Source organism: Zonotrichia leucophrys, chromosome 1A (assembly GCF_028769735.1).
Source record: "Zonotrichia leucophrys gambelii isolate GWCS_2022_RI chromosome 1A, RI_Zleu_2.0, whole genome shotgun sequence".
NCBI classification, from domain to species: domain Eukaryota; kingdom Metazoa; phylum Chordata; class Aves; order Passeriformes; family Passerellidae; genus Zonotrichia; species Zonotrichia leucophrys.
The window spans coordinates 19,332,722-19,354,783 of NC_088170.1; the positions used below are offsets into that span (position 1 = coordinate 19,332,722).

The window sequence follows — 22,062 nt, forward strand, 5'->3', positions numbered from 1 at the left end:
AGACCCCTCTGGCTGATTTTCCCTGATGTGTGCAGAGAGCATATGTAGTGAGTACTCCATGACACAGCCCAATTCATGATTTGACTGTTAATTAAACATGAACATAGCATGGAATGCAATGCTTTTTTCCTTGTCTTGCACAGCTGTATAGCTCAATACACTTGAGATTGTCAATAATGCTGTTGCCCTTGCATGACTTAACCATACAGGATGTTGTTAAATGCTGATGTATGCATAGACCAGATGAGGTACAGCAATTGAACAAGTAATTCAAATTTGTGGTGTACAGTGGCAACACAAAATTTCAAGGCATGTATCAAGAATTCTCAAGAGGAAAACATCTTGAAATTTATTATAATGTAAGTAGTAAACATATGAATGTGTTTTTACACAGGTAGCAATTAGGGCTTGCTACAGGTATAGTTAAACCACTGGTGAATAAAAACAGACCTTTTACAAACCCACCAATTCAATATGTTTCCTTCAAAATAATATTAAGTGTGTGGCTATGAAAACAGAGTGACACATAAAAAAATCAAAAATCATATACCACAGGATAACATTTTTATGACTAGAAGAAAACAAAAAATTATGTACATAAATACATATATTTTTATATATAGCAAATTACAGTTACCTGCACTGAACATTTATCAAATACACAAGTACTGAACAATACTGGATAGGGTGCTTTGTCACACCTTGTGGTCTCCTTAAATTCCTGTGAGAGTGGAAGACAAGTTTTTATGGAGGATACAACTTGTTCAGTGATGTAAGCTCACACAATAATTAAAAATTAAAGAACAAAAAACCTTTACTGCAGAAATGACTGATATTTCCAGCACAAGCATCTTTAAAAACAAAGTGAGAATACTCTGCTGTTCTTCAAGCACTTGCCCCAACAGAGAATCTGTGCCAGAGATATTTATTCTGTAAAACAGCTGGGTGATGAATCTGGGCAACAAATCTAACACTCAGCTTTGTCCACTGGCTTGTCAAAGTCAAGTGGAAAGCTTTGTCCACTGTCTTTCTGACAGGCAGGTCAGTCTATCAGGCACAGAGGAATCACCTTCCAGATCCCCTCAGAAACCACAGCCTTTCTCTTGGACCTGGGCAGCCACTCCCATGACCTTCAGATTGAAAATGAGGCACTGGCTGGTTTTCTGGCCATTACCTTCCCAAGGCTCTAGGAGCTGTGGTTACTATCATCATGGGAGATTTTGAAAGGGGTGACACCAAGCTGTTTTTGAGAACTGTATACAGAGTTATTTTGGTTTTGAAAACAGAAAGCATTCACACCACACTTTTCATTTCACCTGGCCAGAAATGCTAAGCTCAGATTCCTAATGCATAAATAACAATCCTTATTGACAAGGATGATGTAGACTCCATTGGGTTCTTGTGACCCTACCAGAAACTGTCTTCAAAGTACTGCAGTTACTAGCTAGGAATAACAATCCCATTCAGATGTTCTTCAGAGCACACAATACAAATATTTGTGTTATGAAACACACTTGGTTGTCTTCACAGGTTAATGATGTCTTGAACTTGGGGGATTGTAAATCCAGTCCATTACAATAAGAGTCATACTCACAAGCATGAAGATTATGCCAACTATGAGGAAAATTAGAGCCTGCAATTAGGAAATGAAATTTAATTAATAAAGCTAGTGACTTAGGGGCGGTAGTATAGATTGCCCCACTGGATCTCCATTAGTGTAATACCCATGGCCTAAGTTTGGCTTATTCTATGTGACTAAAGCCCAAGTAATATGGTACAGGGATACATGAATCAGAGTTAGTCCTGTGTGGATATCAGTCCAAGAGAGATCTGAAAACAAGCCACTTTGGTAATATGAAAAATAATAAAAAATTATATAAAAGAAACGTCTTTTTTTATTGTTAAAAAATGACAAATTTTCAGTCAATGGTTATAGTCTTTGGAATTAAAAACAACTTCAGAGTTAATCTGCTGAATCCTTATTAGACAAACAGGTAAGCCCATATCTCTTATCTGACAGTGTTTCTGTACATATTCAGGGGATTCTGATGCTTGTAGTCACCCTTTGCTTTAGTGGAGCTTTAGTTTACCATAATCTCTCCACCCTTAACAATACTCTGTCTTTGTAAAATAAAGATGAATATTGTATGTGATCTCAGTGCAAGATGTGAAGTTCTAGATGTGCCTAACACATACCAACATGAAGAGTGAACAAAGACACACGAAAAAATATTCACAGTCTCTCTACAGAGAGAGCTCTCTAACAGCTGGAAAAAACATTGTAGAAATAATTTCATCATAATAAATTACTTTTATACTAGAAGTATGTATCAGTCACATGACTTTTGTGAACATACATATATATATAGATGCATATATTCCCATCTGTTTACATTATGTGCCTAAATATATATTTCATCAATAACTTTTCTAATTACATTTTCAAAGAACATTTCCTCCGCGATAGTTAAATCTGCAGACAGTTATTGATGTTCAGGATGAAAGGCATTGCAGTGGCAGTCCAGCACGACATAGACACATGGTGTGCATAAATGATAGACCTTCATATAAGGTCTGTGGATCTGTCACAGAGGAGAGCTCACTATTTCTTATTTATCTCTGCAATGCAATTTCCTTCTTAACCTTGACCTCAAATCTTCCTGTTAGTCCACAGCTGGTCTTCTAGCATGAATCATCAACTTCTTATAGACTGTCTTGGTGCTATTTATGAAAATGCAGGTGTTAACTGGAGTTTAGATTGGATTAAGTAAGTCTCTTTTTCTAGTGGTTTAAGACATACTTTATCCTAAATACTTAGGTGAGAGTCGGGAGCAGTAGGCCTCTAATGGCTCTGTCTTGAGGAGCCTCAGATGAATCCCACTGCCCAACCTGTATTTTGAGTGAGACACTACCATTCAGGAGCAAGTGCCAGATGTTGGAAGTCAATGGTCTGAGTGCTAATGAAGAGTGGAAATCACACAACCTCCTACCCTTTCTTTTGCAATTGCCCCCAGTTCTCTTACCCCAATCTTCTGAGGAGACCTCAGGGGTTCCTTCTTAACAATTCTCAGGTAGAAGGCACCAGGGAGGATGAAAATCAACATTGTAGCGGAAGAGGCTCCTGGAAGAGAGAGCAGACCTGAGTGCTGCACCATTTGTCAGAAAAGCAGAGTGGTGCACCTGCAAAAGAGAGCCTGTGGGGAGGCAGCTGCCATTCTGAGCCCAACTGTACAAGGGGCTCTCTCTGTAGACTACATTTGTGGAGAGCTGTGGATGTCCGAACACTCATTTGGGTGCTTGGGGCCTGAAGAGACACTTGTTACTGGGAGGGTTTTTTCAAAGTGGTCTGGCTGCCTGTGGTGGAGATGTCTGCACATCAGCTGAAGCCTGTCTGCTGTCAGGTGAAGCAAGGACAAATGGACATTCCCAGTAGGATGACCCTGGAAAGCAGGTATTGAATAGAGAGCAGATAATCTGTGCCTAAGAAGTGCCGACTCCTCTCTGCTCAGCAGAGTCCAGCATGAAGACCTGGGTATAAAAGGCAGGGAGGAGCAAACCAGCTGCAGAAATCCCATCGAGGTACCTTTCTCAAGGGATCTGCACCCCTGCATCCTCAAGCACTTCAGAGCATGGAGACTCTTCATTGACCTCTTTGGTCAGAGGCCAAAACTGACAGAAAGAAAGTGGTAGGCAGAGAACTGTTAATGCCAAATGAAATGTGTCACTTTTCTTCTTTTTCTAGCACAATACTTTGGAAGTCAATACATTTTTTCCCGCTATAGTTACTTCAAAACCAAAGCTGATTTCCCTCTCCTCCATATGTATTAAATTTCCTTTTGGTCAAAATGGGAATTCCTTACAAATTTTTATATCGGGATTATTGGATTCCTTGTGCCTCATGCAAAGTAACAACAAGGTTGGGTAGCTTATACCTTTGTCTGTCAGCTGTTTGGGAATCCTTACATTCCCTTTAAATTCAATTTGTGTTTATATTTCTCTACCGTAAGACTCAAACAGAGATTGACTTTCAGTCCCTGAATGTAAATATGTTGTAGAAAGGACAGTAGAGTCAACAAAAAGTATTTATGAAACCTACCGATAAATCCAAAAATGTCCTTGATAGTTGGGACAAAAATTACAAGCAGATCATTAAAAGCCAAAATTACTGCTGCAATCAGGAAATGTCTTATCCAGCTGAATGGCCTTTTGGGAAACAGCAATGCACTGATAGATGAACGGATCTGCAAGATGAAAGACAACAGGGAAAGTAAAACAGGAGTTAATTCATCTTTGCTTTCTGTTAAAAAAAATTTCTATATTAGTTACATCTGTTGTGAGAAATTCTGACTGAAAAAAATGTGTTTTCAGTCTTTGATTCCCATAATATAGTCTCACTCTGATGTAGGTTTTTGAGAACTGGGTTCACAGTTTAATGCAGAAACTCAAATATTTGCAGTGTAGGAGAAAGTCAAGTAAATAGGGTGTAAAATCAGGGACATGAAATCTATTCAACTGAAAGATGCTAATATCAGCAAAAAATCCTCAAAGAGCCCCCCCCCACTATAAGTACTAATCAGCAGGCAAAAAAAAAGTATGTGTGAAATATGATTTGCTGTACTCCTGAACCTGATGAAAATCCCACAAGAATTCTGTCATTTACTTTTCTGAGAGATAGAGGAAGCCGCTGTACTTAATAATTTAATATATACATATACTTTTCTGAGAAGTAAAGCATATTTTTCAATGCCACTTGGAAATTATAATCCTAAAACCAATTGCAGAGGATTCTTTTTTGCTTCATTGACTTTATCACACATCATGGATTTTTTTTGCAACATAAAAGATAGTAAGTAGAAAAAAAGGCCAAAAGCAAATCCATTTGGTAGCTTGAGCTGATGTTATTCTCAAGTACCAAAATTAACTTAAAAGTTGGTATTTAGAAATTGAACAAAAATATTTTTACACTCCAAAAAACTCCAAATGCATCTTCTGTTTGGTTGTTTTAAAGTAACATATAACTTCTTTCAGGTGAGTTTGGCAATTAAATAAATATATGGGGGGTCTCTCAGTGTAGTACATCGCTAGAAAACACACCATGAGTTTTGTACTTTATGTTTTTCAGGTTGATGTGAACTAATACTAGGAAGAGGAAGGCAAATTTAAAATATTTTGTCCAGTTTTTTGAGTTGGTGTAAGATAGGTTTATTACCCAGAAAACTTTCTGCCTGCATTCCTGTGAGCTTACTGTCAGCATATTGAGCATTATTCCTTTTGTGACACAATCCTTGAAAGGAAGTTATCAAACTGAAGTTTTACAGTGACTAATATATAGATCTATATTTAATTTATTTTTTTGGCAATGCAATGAATTTTTTTTTAAATAAAAGACTCTGACTACTTTAAGAAAATACAAATGGGATGATTAATTTAAAAAAGTAGTTGATATAGTTATACTACTTATTTGAAGGAGTAAGATCTGCTGAGATGGCTGTCCTGATAGAATGTGTAAAGCTCTTTGGTATTCTGGTTTACAAGAAAAAGATATTTTCTCAGGAGTAATTTTAATGGAAAAATCAGTGTTGTGGTTTGTAGCTGCTAACTATTCAAATATTAAAATGATTATGCAGAAATCTAAAAATACAAAATGCTACACCTGACAGACAGATTTCTTCAAGGCCATTAGCTTGTTTTCCCATTAAGACTGATCAATTTGTTAAGACTAATTTAAGCATTTAGCCACTGGTTTGAACATGATTTTTAAGGCAGAGCACTGGAGCTCTCCAAGCTAGAAGGACTGACCACTCACGGTGCCTTATACCTGTTTTTTCAAATTTTTTTTTAATTTAGTAGACAACATTGAGCAGTGATCACTGCTCTTAGTCATTTATCAGCAAGCCTGGAAACAGTACCTATGCAGAGTGTGTATTGCACCCAGGACAAGAGAGCAACAGGACCCCCTGGTTACTCAGATGGGAACACTGTGCTGTGATGCAGCTTGCTGGGAGCCCTCCTACCGCATGGTGCTGGCCTTGTACGTGCTGTACTCATGAGACACCAGCCTCCCAACACCAGATTATGAGGATCAGCTATTTTCTCCTCTGGCAGCTCAGGGAAGACATGAGGCTCAGTTTTATACATTCTGGAGACTGGAGTTCTGCCCACTGGGGGAGATTGATCCCTGAGGAGGGTCAGTCCCTCTGCAGAGCAATTTGTTTACCTGCGTCTTTCTGTCCCTGCAACTGTGGTTATTGTGTTTTTCCCCGTGAAGAGCACACAGAAGTTCCAAACTTTGCTCGGACAACTGAATGTGCAGCTCCTTTACACTTCTTTTTTTCCTGGCATTTAGTTTCCTCACCTGTCCACAAACTCAAGCCTGTAAAGTGAGCACAGGGCCCTCTGTCCCTGTATTTCAGCAGCCCAGTGTGGGAGTCCTGCACAATGTGTGACCTGAGCTTCATGTGTCTGCCCTAAGTTTGGGTGCTATAGTAGGTGCCTGTGTCTGTATTAGGAAATCTCATAAGTGGTTTCAATATATCTCCAAGACTTTGTTACTTGGGACTGCTCTGACAAATAAAGTACAGAAAGACCCAGGAAGACAGACAAGTAATTCCTGATATATTTATAAAGACTGATTTATTTCAGTCTTTCAAATTTTGCAACCCTAAATGCCTAAGGTCCAGGCTTTGGTCAAATGAGAAAACAGACCTCTCTAAATACAAAGCTCAGGCTTACTTTTCTTCAGTGTTAAAATATTTTGTTGATCACATTCAGTCAGTGAATATGGGTTACCCTGATTTCAGCTCTGTTACTTACAGGGAAAAGGACAAGGGGCACGGTCAGGGTCACAGCCACCAGCACTGCCAGGCGAACTGACAGCAAAAGGGTGTCAAATGTGTACACTTTAGTGTATGTGTGAAGAAGCTCATCTTCAACTTCTCCTACAAAAAGGAAAGAGAAAGGAGTTAAATCACTAAAGCAGTACCTTGCACATTTAAAAGGATCTTTATACTGCAGTCACATAAGAGATAAGGTTAACTTTAGCCCAGCTGCTGCCATTAGATATAAGTTATGGGCTAGACATGAAAAAGGAATTTTCCCACTGTGACTGATACTAGTCCATCGTTCAGAGATGATGAGGGCAATGCAGCTCTGAGGTGACGCTTTGTACTCTAGCATCTTTGACGTGACTTTGAGAAAATCATTAAGTGGATGTACAACCTGAAGTAAAAATAATTTCTGTGATATGAAACAACTCACTGAACTGTTACTGAACTGGTAACAGCTCCTTTTGACCTCCACCCAGATGTCTCAGCTCTCAAGCAGAGCCCTCTTGCCCCAGTGATAGGGAGCAGAGTGTGCTGTATCATTCACTTCTCTGCTGTATGGAGGGACTAACAAGGTAAAAAGAGGTGGCGTTTGCACAAAATGGTGTGCTAATAGAGGGACTACTCTGTTTGCCCATCGGTTACTTTAGCTCATCCAGATTTTTTTTACACTAGAATGATTTGCACCTGTTTTTCAGCATAGATGAAACTGAACTAGTGGCGTCAGAGACAGATTGGATAGCACTTAGTAGTGTCATGTAGAACTGTTGAGCACTGGAGTATTTTTAGTACTCTTGGCCTTTGCCAAGGGTCAAGTTTACAGCAGCTTCTTGTCTGAGTTCACAAAGTCAAGGGAAACAAGACTGGCCCCCCAGCAGGTGCCTTGGAGTCTCTCACAGGTGAGGCCTGACAGTTGGATAAGTCCCACAGTTCACTCAGAAGGTTACACACTGTGTATTATAATTGATTATTGCTTAAACTTGGATTCAGGCCCCTAGAAAATACATTAATACTTGAGTCTTTGTGATAGAACCCGCCTGCCTGCATTAAAAAGTGAGGGAAAATTCTACAGGGAACAGTGTTTTGACCTACCATAGAAGGTAAGATATCCAAAGAGGGCAGCCAGAAGATACATGATAAGCATGCCAGTGATGGAGATGTTTGAGACATTCTGCATCCTCTTTCGGGAGCGACTGAAGTACAAAAGAAAGAGAGTAACAGTCCTATAAAGCCTCTATTTGTACAAGAAGTGCTCTGAAGGATCTTAACTCTCTGACACACCCTCACCAGACAGAAATTTCATAGCAAATATATTGGTTACATAGAGCTCTTGATGCTTTACAACGGTGCAGAGCAGCAAAGATTTATAAAATATGTTGAAACTGCATTTCTATTGCTTTTTCTGTGGCAACATAAAAATGTGCCACATTATTTTGTATATCACTATTTATTAAATGTTAATCTCAAATGGTATATTTTAGATTAAAAAATGGAGGGATGAGAATTAAAGGTCTGTTGACAATAATAGACAGGAGTTTTCAGCCAACTCTATGTGAACATACCCTTATATCTACATAGGGCTGTTCTGCAGGTTCAAGAACCCCTTGCAGATCACATCCTTCCTCCATAAATCCTTTGGTTAAAGAAAATCTTCATCTTATAGGACCTGCAAGCATTTTCCCAAGTCATATTGGAATTTCTATGGCTTCTGAGGTTAAACCTACTGAAACAGGAGGTAATGGTTCCTAACCTCCTTGAGTTTTGCAACACATCCCCCTGTAATGCAATTTTTGCTGTTCAGCAAATGCCTTTTTTTAGCCCTTCCCAGCTATTAACTCTGTGCTGTTTTAAGCAACTATATTGGATTTTTGATATTTGTTAAGCAAAACAGGCTGGGTGAAGAGCCTACCAAAGACACCCAAACCAATGGCATCCCAAGAAACTTTAAGAGTAAGTGCAACTGACACAGACACAGAACACATTTAAGTATTATTAGAAACCAGAATTATCTCAGTGCAACCAAGTTTCCCAGTTTATTTCTGATCATTTGAAGGACTTTCCATATTCCTCCTTTACTAAGTAATATTGATCAATGCAGTGGTTCTCTGTCACCAATATCTGACTATAAGACCAAAGCAAAGCCAAAATCTGCTTACAACGGAAAGCAATAATTCATTATCATGTGGGTGTTCACACACCAGCAATCAATGGACAACAGGTAGAAGATTATCTCTATCTATGGTTAACTGGAAGTATGGGACAAAATTTAAGAACCTTACTCTTTGAGTTCACTGTATATTGGTAGCACCTCAGGGTGGCATACGAATGCAAATGCCAGGATGGGTATTGCATAGGCAGTCTGTAAAATAAAGCTCCCATTAGTAAGAATGGTCACGGCTGCACCTCTGACTTGGCAGGCAGCAGTTTAGCTGTGGTACAAGTGGTGGAAGACAAGTTCTACAGGATCTCCCTTACCCGTGAGTTGAACACAAAATATTTTGGCTGGCACTTGTCACTGTTGTCGCTGTGCGCTTCGTATTCTACACCGCTTTTTGGGGAGATATCTTTTGGCTCCTCAAGGCTTGGGAAGTGCCCAGCTGTGTTGTCCATCATGAAATTCACACCAGAACTGAGTGACTCATTTGATAACATGACCAGGTGCATTGGCACTGTGCTATTGGTGGCGGTCCAGTTTTCAACCCCATGATCCATGATGGGAAGAGGACAGGGTATTTGGGATTTCTTGAAGATCACCTACAAAAAGTAGACAATGTTATCAGAAAAGTTCCTCTATAGGAGATCAGACATCTGTGGTATTCCAACAGAAGTAAAAGCAGACACTGAGAAAGAGAGGATGCAAGAAACAAAGTGCTACCAATTCTGCTTCTTCTGCAAATATTTGTTGTCACTCTGCCTCTACTGTTTTCCTGCTTTATTTTTTATTCTCAAGTGTTTTTTTAACTGATTTTTTTTATTCTGACTTCACCTATTGCTGAATAGGTTGTTGATTTGATAAATTTGCAGGGGCTATCCTAACATAAACTTGCCACAGTACAAAGTATAAAAGTATTTAAGGTTTACAGAGTATTTACAAATACAGTGTATTTGTCTGGAGACAATACCAAAACAGTCACCTACCACACTGACAAAGAAAACCATACAGGTCAGTGAAAACCCACTCGTATAACCAAGATAACCTGTGCAGCAGGAAAAACAAAACAAAACAGAACAAAATAGTTCAGTTACATAAAAATTCACAATCCTTAAAGGACTAGGAAATGAGTTTAAGCAGGGCATTAAGCTTACCTAAGCTTTTTAGAAGGGAGAGGGGAAGAATAATCACAACTGTTACAAGTATGACGAGGTAGTTCCCATTAAGGTACCATTCTCTAAACAGGAAGAATAAAAGTAAAAATAATCATCACTGACATCAAAGTGAAAATTTTTCATCTCAGGTTCAGGCTGGGAAAAGACACCTACCCAGAATTCTCCTCAAGTTTCATAAATGCTCTGATGACTTCAGGAAGTTCATATTTAATAATAAAGAGGTAGCTTGACATTGCTGGAAAAAAACCCAAACAAAACAAAAACCTTTAGAGAACTGAGTTTCCAAAACTGTAGTTCCAAAAAAAGAGAAAAGTTTTTGCTAAAGTAGAGAAATGAGTTCTGTTTAAATAACAGTGTGACTAAATAAATAAATCCTTTATTTTGACAGGCTGAGCCATAGTCAATGAAGAGAATGGCCAGTTCCTTGAGGATGGTCAGTCAGGCCACTTTAGCCATCATTGAAGCTTCTTCACTGGCCAGGGAGAGATCCCAGGTGATTGTCTTTCACCATACACTGAAGTGTCAGGTAGCTGAAAAAAGTGAGATGAATTCCTCATATCCTTCATTTTTACAATACAGTGTATGCTGTATCTGGCTCATCTCTGCTGCCATTTAGCCAGACAGAGGAGAGAATGAAATCACTTGTGTTTTGTAGGAAGAGCATTGGAAGCTAGAAAACTTTTGTCTCTTACCTCCAATATTCTGCATTGTGACTGCAATGAAGACACCACACTTCCCAGGCCAGCCAAATGCCTTTGCTCCCAGTTTTTCATATATTAATGATCCTGAAAAAAAAAACCCAAACAAAATCAAAACAAAAATATGGGCCACTACATTAGTGTTGTGGTTTGAGGGGAAGTGAGTTTTTTGGGATGCTGTGGTCACATCAATGGGTGTTCAGATTTGAATATTGGCGCCTGGTGTGGACACTGGGGGACATGTATAAGCCTCTGAGAACACAGGGGTTAAAAGCAGAGCATTCCCAGGAAACCATCTCTTGGGTTCCAGTGGGGAAAGAGTTCGGATCCCTCCCCAGGCCCAGCTGCTGGCTAGGCAGGGACGGGGAAGCCATGGGGCCGGGTGAGGTAGGCCGGGCCTTGGACAGAGGTGGGAGGTCAAGAGGCCCTGAGGATAGAAGGGTGGAGAAGCACCAGGAGGCATCAGGCAGCTCCTCCCATGAGAGAGAGAGTGTGCCTGTGCCTGTGCTGCCTTGGAGCTTGATAAACATGTGCCGGCAGCACAGCCGAGAAGGAGAAGAAGGGGGGGTGCAGGGAGAAGGTGTCGGGCCGCTGTGGGAGATCCGGGCCTGCAGAGCCCGAGATTTTAACCTTTTTTTGGACAATGAAAACTTCACAGAACATTAACCTTTCCTAGAAGAGAGCTAGAGATGAAATGGAAGAACAAATGGGCAAATGTGATGAAGGTTCGAGCAAGTGAACAATGTTGGAAGAGTAGAGAAGAATCTTAGGTGGGAAGAGAGGATGGAGTGGCCTTAGCTGGACTTTTCTTGTTATAGCCATGGACAGAACCATGTTTCCTGTGATACAGAGACTGCATCCAGGGGGAGGCAATGGCTCAGAGCCAAGAGAGTTCAGTGTTGGTACCCCTTGGCCCCAGGGGGTGAAATTTGGGAGGGGCTGGTGTCCCAAAGGTGAGAGACTGTGCTCTTTTTGGAATGGGACAAGGCATCCTTAAAAGGACAACCCTAGAAGCAGCTCTGGTCCATGTGCAGTGGTGAGAGCACTGGGCATAGAAGGAAGATGTCACGATGGCAAATGTTCCCCAGGCGGTGCCACGAGTGACATGGAAACACATGAGGTTTCAACAGTGTTTCCTGGGGAAGCCTATGGCACAAGAAGGACTCCTCTCCTCTTGATGAACTGAGAATTGATTATTTAAAGGGTGGTGATGGACTGAGAGTTGGTGATCTGAGGGAGGAATGTATTGGAAATTTGGTGGAGGGAGGAAATGTTTTTGGAAGGTTTTCATTTTTCCTGTGTGCTCCTTTTTACATATAGTTGTAGTGTAGTTAATAAAGTTTTCTTTTCTTTATTTCTAAGCGGGGGCCTGCTTTGCCTATTCCTGGTCACATCTCACAGCAGACACCAGGGGGAGTGCATTTTCATGGGGGCACTGGCATTGCACCAGCCTCAAACCACGACAATTGGACATACTTGATAAATTGCATTCCAAGGTAAAATACATGCATGCAATACAGATTGTGAATCACAGCCTCCTACCTCCTTCTTTTGATATCTTCAGTAAAAGGTGGACCGAGTAGAGTGACAATATTGCTACGCTGAGCAGCAGAACTCTGCAAGGCAAAGCAGAAATCAGAATCCTAAGCAGGACTTCAGAGACACTCAGTTGATTTGAACATACACTTGCTCATTCTCATGAAGTTCAACACGTCATAAATAGTTTTCAGCAAGTTTGTTCTTTGGTCTCCCAGGCTAAATGCAGAGCTAAGTGTCAATTGTAGCTTCCTTGTGAGTACAGTTGCACCTTATACACTCTAAGTGCCCCTGAAGGCTTGTTGAAGTCCAGTAAGTGCTAGTTCTGTGCTAGTCCACAAGGACCAAATCGTATATCTTAACAAGATCCCACTAAAGTAAACAGATTTCTATGCAAGAATCTGGTCTTTGGACCCTCAGCTGCCCGCTGACCTCTCATTTTCAAATCTCTCCTTAATCAGAGCTGTCAAAAAACCCTACAAAAATGAAATCCAAAAGCAAATGGTAACTGGGACAACTTCAGTGCTATCTCTTGGCTGGTCACTGCTTTTGACTTCTGGCATATCACTGTGTAGTGGAGGTTAGTTGCCTGCTGTGTGAGTACATTAGAAATCTTGCATCATGTTAAAGCATGGCACAACACTGGAAAACCTGCTCTTGCAGCACTGGTAGCTTAGCTTGTAGACTTAGTCTGCCCGAAGATACTGGTACCTGACCTCAGTAATTCTGATTACTGCCATGTTTATGCCACACAACAGGTGCATCCTATGTGATTTCAGCTATCTGCCTCTTGTAAACTGCTTGTGAAAAATGCAGCTTTGTATGAGATTTTCGGGGCACAGTGCTGTGCACAACATATCTTATTACCTTAACCATCTTGTCATCAGCCTGCCCAAGTGCTGGTGAGGAAGAGAATAACATGACAGAGATAGAAAATATGGAAGCACTTTATCGCATGGCTGAACAGGAGGTTGTGCCCACATCTCCCACTCCCCTGAACACGAAGTTTGGTACAGATATAGGAGACACTGACAGCCAGGTTCATAAATGAGTCTAGGAGCAGATTCAGGCCCTGGGGCTGAGTGATGAACCACCAGACCATCACAATTTCCTCTGAAATTTCCCTCTTCAGGTGAGACAGATAGTGCTACTACCTTGGTGTGGGCAGGGCTGTCTCCTGCTGTGGGCTCATGCAATGCGGTAAGGGGGGGACCATGTCTGAGGTGACGGTACATCCTGCTGAGGTGGCACCCTCCCTCATCAGGGCCACCCATACAGCTGCTGTTCAGAGACATGATCTCTGTGTCCTGACACATGAGATGGGGTAAACCAAAGTCCTCGTAGTTGCACTTGCTAAATCATGCTGGGCAGCAGAAGTGTTGCTTTTGGAATTTTGTGAGCCTTCTATTTTCCTTCACCCTGTAGAACACCTTCCAGCATGAAAGCACTTGGGCAACACGAGAAGAGTAAATTACAATGCTGCCAGCATCATCTCAATTAGAATTCATGTCCAGCAGTTTCCATTTAGTAGATGTGATTTTTCTGTCCCACTAACACTAACATCACGGGATGTGAAAACAGAGGAACTTCAAGCAATTGGATAACTGCTGTAGGGGTAACAGTATCTACACACAAGTTCATATTTCTAAATAAAAATCCTTCCTTTACCAAAAGGGAGAATGTTCTCATTCAGAAAATATGGAAATAGCATAGCAAAGAAAGTGAGCTGTGGGGGGAGGTTTTTTGCTTTAGCATTATTCCCTACTTTAGCACTGACAACAGAGCTAATATCGTTAGGCTTGTATCAGAATTTTTCGCCACAAATCAGTATGATCAGAGTTTCAAATAAAGATATTATAAAGATAATATTTTTCCCTGTTAATGAGGCTTAACATATCACAGTTTTCTTTCCAGTGATCATTTATCAGCATACCAGTTAGCACAAGTGCTCAGAGAAAGCTGGAGGAGAAAAGCATCCTACATTTTTCTGACTCTGACAAAATGTCAGTTTTAGAACTGGCTTCCAATTTTTGCTCTGCATATATTATATCTAAACTAGTTGGGTGCAGGTGTTATGAAGTGCTTATACAGAACAGCATTTGAATCTACAGCTAATTTTCAGTTAAAAATTATACTGGCAAAACAGGAGATGTTTCTTAGCAACTGTAAGCTGCATGTAAAATTTTAAATGCTGTTGCTGTTATAGTTACACGGTCCCCACAAGCAAGAAGCTCTATAAAAACATGCTAGATTTCAATAATGTCAAAAATGGCTAATTGTCACACAGTAATATCATGGTTTATTCCAGTCTCATGAGAGGCTAAAATTAAGGCTTCAAGCTAAAATTAAAATCAATAATTTAAAAAAAAAATATTTTTGATAGAATTCATCTCATTAAAAAGAGACAGATGTTAGCCATAGATTAAAAAACTTCCCGTGGCTATATGTTACTGTCTATCAAAACCCATTCTGTGTAGATGCTGTTTGTCAGTCACAGATCAATGCTGTCCTTTGTGCACATTGGGTACAGACAGACTTGCAGCAGCAACATTAGATCTATGAATGCCTTTGCACTCAAAGCATGTTGCCCTTTCAGATGATATCGAATGCTCTTCTTCCATTTCTACATAGTGATTAGATGATTGGGGTGATGCAAACATATTTGTGGGTGATTTAATTTCCTTGTTGGATTCCCATAGTAAACTGGCAAGATCGATCTTGTTATTTTAGGACCAGCATGCTGTTCTTTCCTTCTGTTTTTTGGCTGCACAGTATCAATTCACAGTCATGTTTCTAACACAAAGGAGGTCTACAATTTCGGCAGTGAATTTTCAGCTGTGGATGGTTCCTTGTGGTGGAGCTGAAATGCTCTCATTACAGGGGATCTTACAAGAATCTTCAGCTAACAAACCAAGCTTAACATACCACTGTAGTCATAAAAACTTCAGCTCCAGCCCCCTGCTTATATTCTATTTGCTTATTTTTCTATGTACTTACATGAAAAGGATAATTCCTGTGTTGGCCATGGCATAGGAGAGCCCTAAGATGCCACTGCCCATAATGGCATTGCTGAGGTTGAACGAGGACATTCCAAAGGAAGTTCTACCCCGGTGCTGTTGGGTGCAAGAACAGAAAATGGCAATTCATTTGCATTTTACTGAGCATGACTGGCTAATTATCCTCATTGCTGGTGTTCCCTATACTCCTCCTTTGATGCCTAGAGGTGGAGCTTTTTCAAGGTTCCCTGGCCCAGAGGCACTTACCACCAAAAGGAGTCTACCCCAAAGACAGCTGTGCTGGTAGTGTTTGCCTCTTCCCACTCTTTCATCGTCTCAGTCAGGAAGAGGCTTGCATTCCTGACGGGTGATTGAGGTGACACAGTTACACTGGCTATGCTGGCCAGCCTCCAGGGAAACACACGCTCTTATCAAACAGGTTTCCCAATTACCAATTTTTAATTATTCAGATTTTTAATTGAATTTGTCTCCAAGTAAAATGCCCTTTTTGGGGGGGGAACTAATAGGGTGTCTGGGGGGAAGAAAGAAAGAAAGGAGTGCTGTGTGCCTAGGGCTGGAAGCAGAAGAATGGAAGAGGGCAAAACCTAGGAGAGAGGGGATGGTGTGTGAATGAGTTACAACAGATGCCAAGTGGAAAAGAAAAAGGGAACATGGCTCTTAATTTTGGTTTACAACTACAAACAATATTTTTGATGTTATGTGATCATTCATCAATAAAATCTGTAACACCACTGATAAAATAATGCCTTTCATTTAATCAAATTCACTAACAATTGAGTAACATTAAATCCTAGCAGAGAGGTACCCACATGCATGCCCCAGGAGCTGGTGCTGTGCTTCCACTTGCATGCGGAGCTGTCTAGGGAGTTGGACTTGTGCTGACCATGTAGAGCGCAGCATCATAAAGCCAAAACAATAAGGTTCTTTCTCCAAAGCTGTGCAGCTGAATCTAGATTCATTTACACAGATGCTGGAAACTAGAAATACAAGCATGTATCCACTAAGGCACAGATCTATGTGGCTATAGGAACAACCAAGTCCTTCTGAGCACAATGTCCTGACAGAAAATGGGTGAAAATGGGTGCAATGCCCCACTGTCTGCGCATCTCAGCTGAGTTTACATGGAGATGCCACTGAAGATCAAGTGTGATCTAAGGAATTTTTCTGATTACTTGTGTAGGAAAGATTGAATTTTACTTGTAAGATAACAGAAAGGGTTTGCTGCCTAACTGTTAGAAAATGTGTTTATTCTTTGAAAGTCAAGATTTTGCTGACCAGGCTCCAGAGTAATTTTGCTTACTGACACTTTAAGAAAAAAATCAGGTCAATAAGGTCTACTTTGTAAGCATTCATTCATTCATTTAAAAATAATAAAACTTACATATTCTTCATCATAGTCCTCCAATTTCTTTTTATCCAGATATCCATTTGTAAGGAACTTCTGACTTTCTGCATCATCACTAGCAAAGGGACTGAACACAAAGAAAAATAAGAAAATATTAGATAAAGCTTATGATACACATTTTATTTGAGTGGTGCTTTTTGTCATCACTGGAAAATTTCCTTTGGCATTGCTCTGAATATTTAAAAATCCAGCAAAAAAAAGGTTTGTTCTCCTGTAAAGTTCTCATATCCAATGGCACAATTTGTAGATCTTTGCTTTGATTTGGAATTTAGTTTTAGACCCAGTAATCTTTGAATTACACTTGATTGCAGATGTTGGAAAGCATATCCATACTGTCAGTAACACGCTGAAGCTGAGCACGTGCTTCACATCTGGGGAACAAAGACCCTTGTTGGAGATACGTGCTGGAGGGAGCAGCGAGCTGAGAGCAACAGACCGATGGCTGGTTTTGAGATGTCGTTTTCCAGCCACACAGGTGCTAGTGCTGTGGTGGGTTCTGCTGGAATGTCTGAGGGCGGGCTGTCCCTGCTGCCCTCCATTCCTTGCCCTGGGAAACATTCCCCCTCAATGTGCTCAGGCTGAACTTCTCTGAGAGTGTATTAATTTACATATGTACCATCCGACTGGAGTAGTTGGAAATTGCCAAGGGTTAGTCTGTGTTGGGAGCCTGATGATATCAGTCCAGGTGGTGGCAGGCAAGGGGGGACCTGGGTTGCCTTGCTGTTCTGGGCACACTGTCCTCCAGAGCACAGAGCAAGGAGGGTCAGTGCTGTGGGGAAACTTCCCAGATGCCATTAGTGAAGACTATTTATCGATTACTGCTTTCTAGCCTTAACAGAAGAGAGAAAAGCCTACCTGCTAATTGCAGCCTTTTCTGAATCAGCCGGCTCTCTGTAGTTGTCTTCGAGGCTTTCCCCACTGTTGCTCTGATCGTCAGGTTCGATGTTGACTTTTTGCAGCTCCATGCGATCCATTAGAGCGGTCAGCGCTTTCCAGCACACACACTCGCTTCTTCAGGGTAAACAGCACTGTGCCGTCTGCTTGTGGGTCCTCTCTGTCGTGCAGGGACTGCCAGAACACTCTGTTCTGCAAACAAAACACAACAGAACTCATTAGAGTTTTCTTCAAATTAGATAAACCAGTGTGAATTGTTTGGTTTGTGCTTGATCTTTGTAATAGCATTAAGAGGGGAAACTGTTGCAGACTGGGAAAATTCTGGGCAAGCATAAAAGTCTCTTTATATGCCAGCACTTGGTTCTCCTGTCTCCCTTCAAATGGTAAAGGGTGCAGAGGCCAACAGATGCACAGTGGATATCCAGCATCTGGAAAAAATACAAAGCCAGCAGAAAAAAATTTCCTGAGCTGTTGCTTTGGACTTTCTAGGGGAGGGTGAGGCAGAAATGTTTTCTGATAAAAACAGGAGTATAGCAGTATTTAGGCTATCCCATTTGTTGCAAGATTAATGTTGTCACAGGTTTAAATGTTTCGTAGATTTGTGCCTTTCACTGGGATCTGACAGAGGTGAGCATCTCTGTATGACCATTTTTTGGTAATTGGGAGGTGCAATTCTGATAGGCCAGTTTCTAAGGGGACTGGTGTTTAATTCTTACTTAACCCATCGCTGGAAGCTCTGTCTCACACAGGATTATTACATGGGTATTAGACTGATTATCTTTACCCCACGAAAAAAATTCTTGCCTTTAAAAAATCATATGAATAAATGCTCAACTCTTTATTTATTGTATGGACCAAATGAAATTTTATGACCCAAATTTACAAAGAGAACTTCACCTCTGGGATTTCAGCAGCTGTGTGCTACAGACTCATCTGTAGATACACATGTGAATTCATTTGTTTATTATCAGATTCAAGAGGAAAACACTGTTCAAGAAATGCTGCATTTCTGCAATCCTTCTCCCTTGATGCATTCTGTATTTCCATTCCACAGCTGAGAGGACACCAGTGAAGGGAGCGAGCAGAGATCAGAGAGCACACACTTGGGGCCACAGCTGTAGTTCCCTGGACCTTTACCTGCTGCCTTGCAATCAGGCACGCTGGCCAGATTGATGACAATTTTCATAAATATGACATGTCAAATACAGCTTAGCATTCCATAATAACAATAGCAGAAAACATTGCAACAAATAATTTTCTAAGTCTGGCGCTTTGCAACATTAAATTTGCAATTATTTAATAGCCTTCTCTTGGGTTTGCATTTATGTGTGTATAGGTCCAGCTCAAAGACCAGACCTTTGCTGTCCTCTGATACTGATCATATGCTGTGCTTAGGAACATCTGCAAGCATATCTGTAGTGGCAAGATGTTGGTGTGCATGTGTTTAAAATGCAAATATAAACTTTAAATACCAGTCCTGGAGGTTAAAACTGACTCCAGGACAGAAATTAATGTCAAATTCCTTGCTTCTTACTAAAAGCATTCACCCAGACCAGACAACTGAAAAGGAGAAGCAATATCACAGTGCATTAGGAAATTTCCTACCAGAGAGAGTGGTTGGCTTTAATTCTTTCTGCTGCCTCACGGAGTGTTTGTATGTGTGGGGGGATGAGTGACTCAGGCATCAGGGCAGAGCTGCTGGCACTCACATTTCAATGCCTGGAGGATTCTGCTTGCTTAGGATATTAATAACTCCATGAGATAAAAAACCAGTAACACTCTCCTCACCCCTCCATCCCCAACAGAGCCTTGACAACTGTGGTTTCATTCACAGAACTGTCTTCAAACACAGACACTGCCCTGTCTCAGAAAGAGAGTTTTTCCAATTCTTGATGCTTATTTTTAATCTGTGGTGTAGAAGTCAGGCAAACAAATCTATCTGTGTTCATCCCTGTTCTGGTAAAGGGTAAAACCTCCTCTGTGTGCACTGCCTAACTTTTGTTGGAAAAATGTCTTTTCCAGAAGTGGCAGTCCAAAAAATACAGATCTTCAAAGAGATGGGAACCGGAGGAAAAGTAAGCAAAAAAGTTGCCAGGAGTTAAGCTGCACAAAGATTAGGCTGAAGATGAAAGCTTGTGCAGCACAGCAAACAATATGGAAAAATTGACTGAAAATACATGTTACAGCATAAGAATCATCTGGACATTGCCCCGTCAAACATTTACACAAGTTGTCTGATTTATGGACGTCATCTCAAGAGGCTGTGTAACCACTGCATAAAGCAACGATTTTCTATTTTATTTTATTTTTTTAATCTTTGAATTCCTAAAAGTCTTCTGGTGAAAGCACAAAGATTCAGTTGGCAAAATTAAGTCTATTGAAAACCTGCTTTCTTGCAGTTGTAATTTTTTAGGGAGAGGTTGGTAGAACTCCAGAGGTTTACGAACCATGAGCAGAATGCCATTGGCATAAATATGGGGAGAATGAGACCCATAAAACAGGACTGCTATTAGATTTGAATATTGCAAACACTAGTAACTGTGATTATGACCAATGGTGCCTTTGAACTTCAGTAGAACTTGGCAGGGCTGGTCCTTAGTTGGTGGCAATCCATATCTTCGGTTCCTAGCACTGCAGATACTGAGGGCTTTGGGAGATGCGCAGGCACTGGTAGCATGTTCTCCGCACAAGTAACAGAGAAAAGGCAGAGCTGTCACTGCTTCACCTGAGGGGGACATGGGGTGACCCTGTAGCTCTGGAGCTGTTACTCAGCCTGCAAGATATTTAGATAAAGGGGATGCACTGACATTGGGCTCTCAGTTGCACCCCTTCAGGGGTTTGTGCTGGTGGATTGCTGCTCCTGGAGGAACAGCCAGGAACCAGGGCAGGGATGGTGTGAAAGCACAGCCACCAAGGTTGGGCAGGCCTGGCCCCTGCCAGAAGCTTTGCCTGCAATACTGGAGGAAAAACACCAAAGTTTTCCTGCTTTAGCTGCCCTGGGATTTAATGCTTTTTGCTTCAGAGCTATGATTTTGGTGCCTAAACACACAAGAGAAATCTCTTAGATTTCCAGTGTTCCTCAAACTTGCCCTCAATATAATGATGTTTTTGCTGCCTCTTGTAGCATTTGGCTGAACAGAAAAGATTTTTCCTAAAGTATGGTATTAAAATGGAAATATTCATTGCAGAAGAAATTTACCTATTATTAGAGGACAGTTATTTATCTCTATAAAACTAATTTTCCTCTTCAAGCATAGGGTACTGCTCTGCATAATTTATTAAGTAATGGTTTCCAGCAATGATTCGGAAAATCATGAAAATTTTGGCATCTGATTTCACAAGGTTATTGATTTCTGTCCAGTCTGCAGTTAGAACATTAGGCAAATGGACAACCAATGGGCAAATAATGCTGGGTCACAGATATGACTAACACTTTCATGGGTTTTGCAATATCAATATTTGTAATCTCTGCCAATGTATCCAATGTAGCAGATTTTGCCAGATTCTTCGTCTTCATGACAGTGACTTTATAAGGTTATTGTCTATGTGGCTATTTCAAAATTAAATAAGTGTTGCAGCTGTCAAATAAATAATTAAAATGTAAAGCCCACTTTCCCAAATTAATTTGTTCAAAGAAATATTAGCCAAGTAACTCGAGAGCCTGGAAAAAATTTCTCAGAAGATAGCCAAGGGCTGCAAAGGCAAGCAATCATTCATTTCTTAATTGACTGGGAAATTTTGAATACTTTTGCTGTTCTGTGGTTGCTTAGGTTTTGATTTTCTGTACAAAAGTGAAGTCTAAATTTCATTCGTGAAGAAATATCAAAGATATTTGCCAGTACAAATTAATATGTCAGTAAATCTTAAGGAGCCTATCCTTCATATTGTGCTTATATTTAGAGATTAATTAAATTTATAATTCCCAGTGTCTGAAGATACGGCCAGTGTCTAAAATACATTGATAAAATTTTATAAAGAAAAAAAGTTTACCTCTGAGTTAAGCAGGTTCCTTTCCTCACTTGCTAGACAGGTTATATCTTTTAGGAATTGCACCTGCAAGAAAAAGTTTACTCATATGCAACCTAGAGCAGTTGAACAGTGATTTAAAGACAAATGGGAGTGTATGGGATGAACCAATCACCAGCTGCTACACCCAACAACTCCCTTTGACAAACTTGCGTCAGCTCTTAAAAAAAAAAGGGGAAAAAAAAGAAGAAAGGTAAATCAGTTTATTGGAGCACACTGAGGGCAAACATCTCAGTTACCAGAGCTATTTGCTCTCAGAGCTGAGCCCTATTTCAAAATGCTTCTCCCCAGAACACAGCACCCAAGCTTGATCACACTCTCATTTGACAGTCTGG

General features: G+C 40.6%; 1 protein-coding gene across 1 annotated transcript; it reads right to left on the reverse strand.

Annotated features, from left to right (window-relative positions):
* Window positions 1-315: 315 nt before the first annotated feature.
* Window positions 316-21,780, reverse strand: SLC38A4 (solute carrier family 38 member 4). Its single transcript, XM_064701829.1, has 16 exons — window positions 21,692-21,780; window positions 17,663-17,893; window positions 16,784-16,874; window positions 15,383-15,498; window positions 12,392-12,465; window positions 10,844-10,936; window positions 10,305-10,386; window positions 10,131-10,213; window positions 9,963-10,021; window positions 9,300-9,578; window positions 9,104-9,183; window positions 7,917-8,017; window positions 6,814-6,938; window positions 4,097-4,241; window positions 3,024-3,121; window positions 316-1,633 (listed from the first exon to the last, which is right to left on the reverse strand). Exons 2-16 carry the CDS (start codon window positions 17,779-17,781, stop codon window positions 1,532-1,534), a joined length of 1,647 nt encoding a protein of 548 aa, XP_064557899.1. The 5' UTR covers window positions 17,782-17,893; window positions 21,692-21,780; the 3' UTR covers window positions 316-1,531.
* Window positions 21,781-22,062: the final 282 nt, after the last annotated feature.

What these genes read in the sequence shown, in the direction of transcription:
- SLC38A4 (XM_064701829.1), bottom strand. Translation starts at nt 17,781, where the DNA reads ATGGATCGCATGGAGCTGCAAAAAGTCAACATCGAACCTGACGATCAG. An exon ending in ATTTTGTGTTCAACTCACGG is followed by an intron (nt 9,184 to 9,299) that starts GTAAGGGAGATC and finishes TTTATTTTACAG; the next exon opens with ACTGCCTATGCAATACCCAT. An exon ending in TGGATATCTTACCTTCTATG is followed by an intron (nt 6,939 to 7,916) that starts GTAGGTCAAAAC and finishes TCCTTTTTGTAG; the next exon opens with GAGAAGTTGAAGATGAGCTT.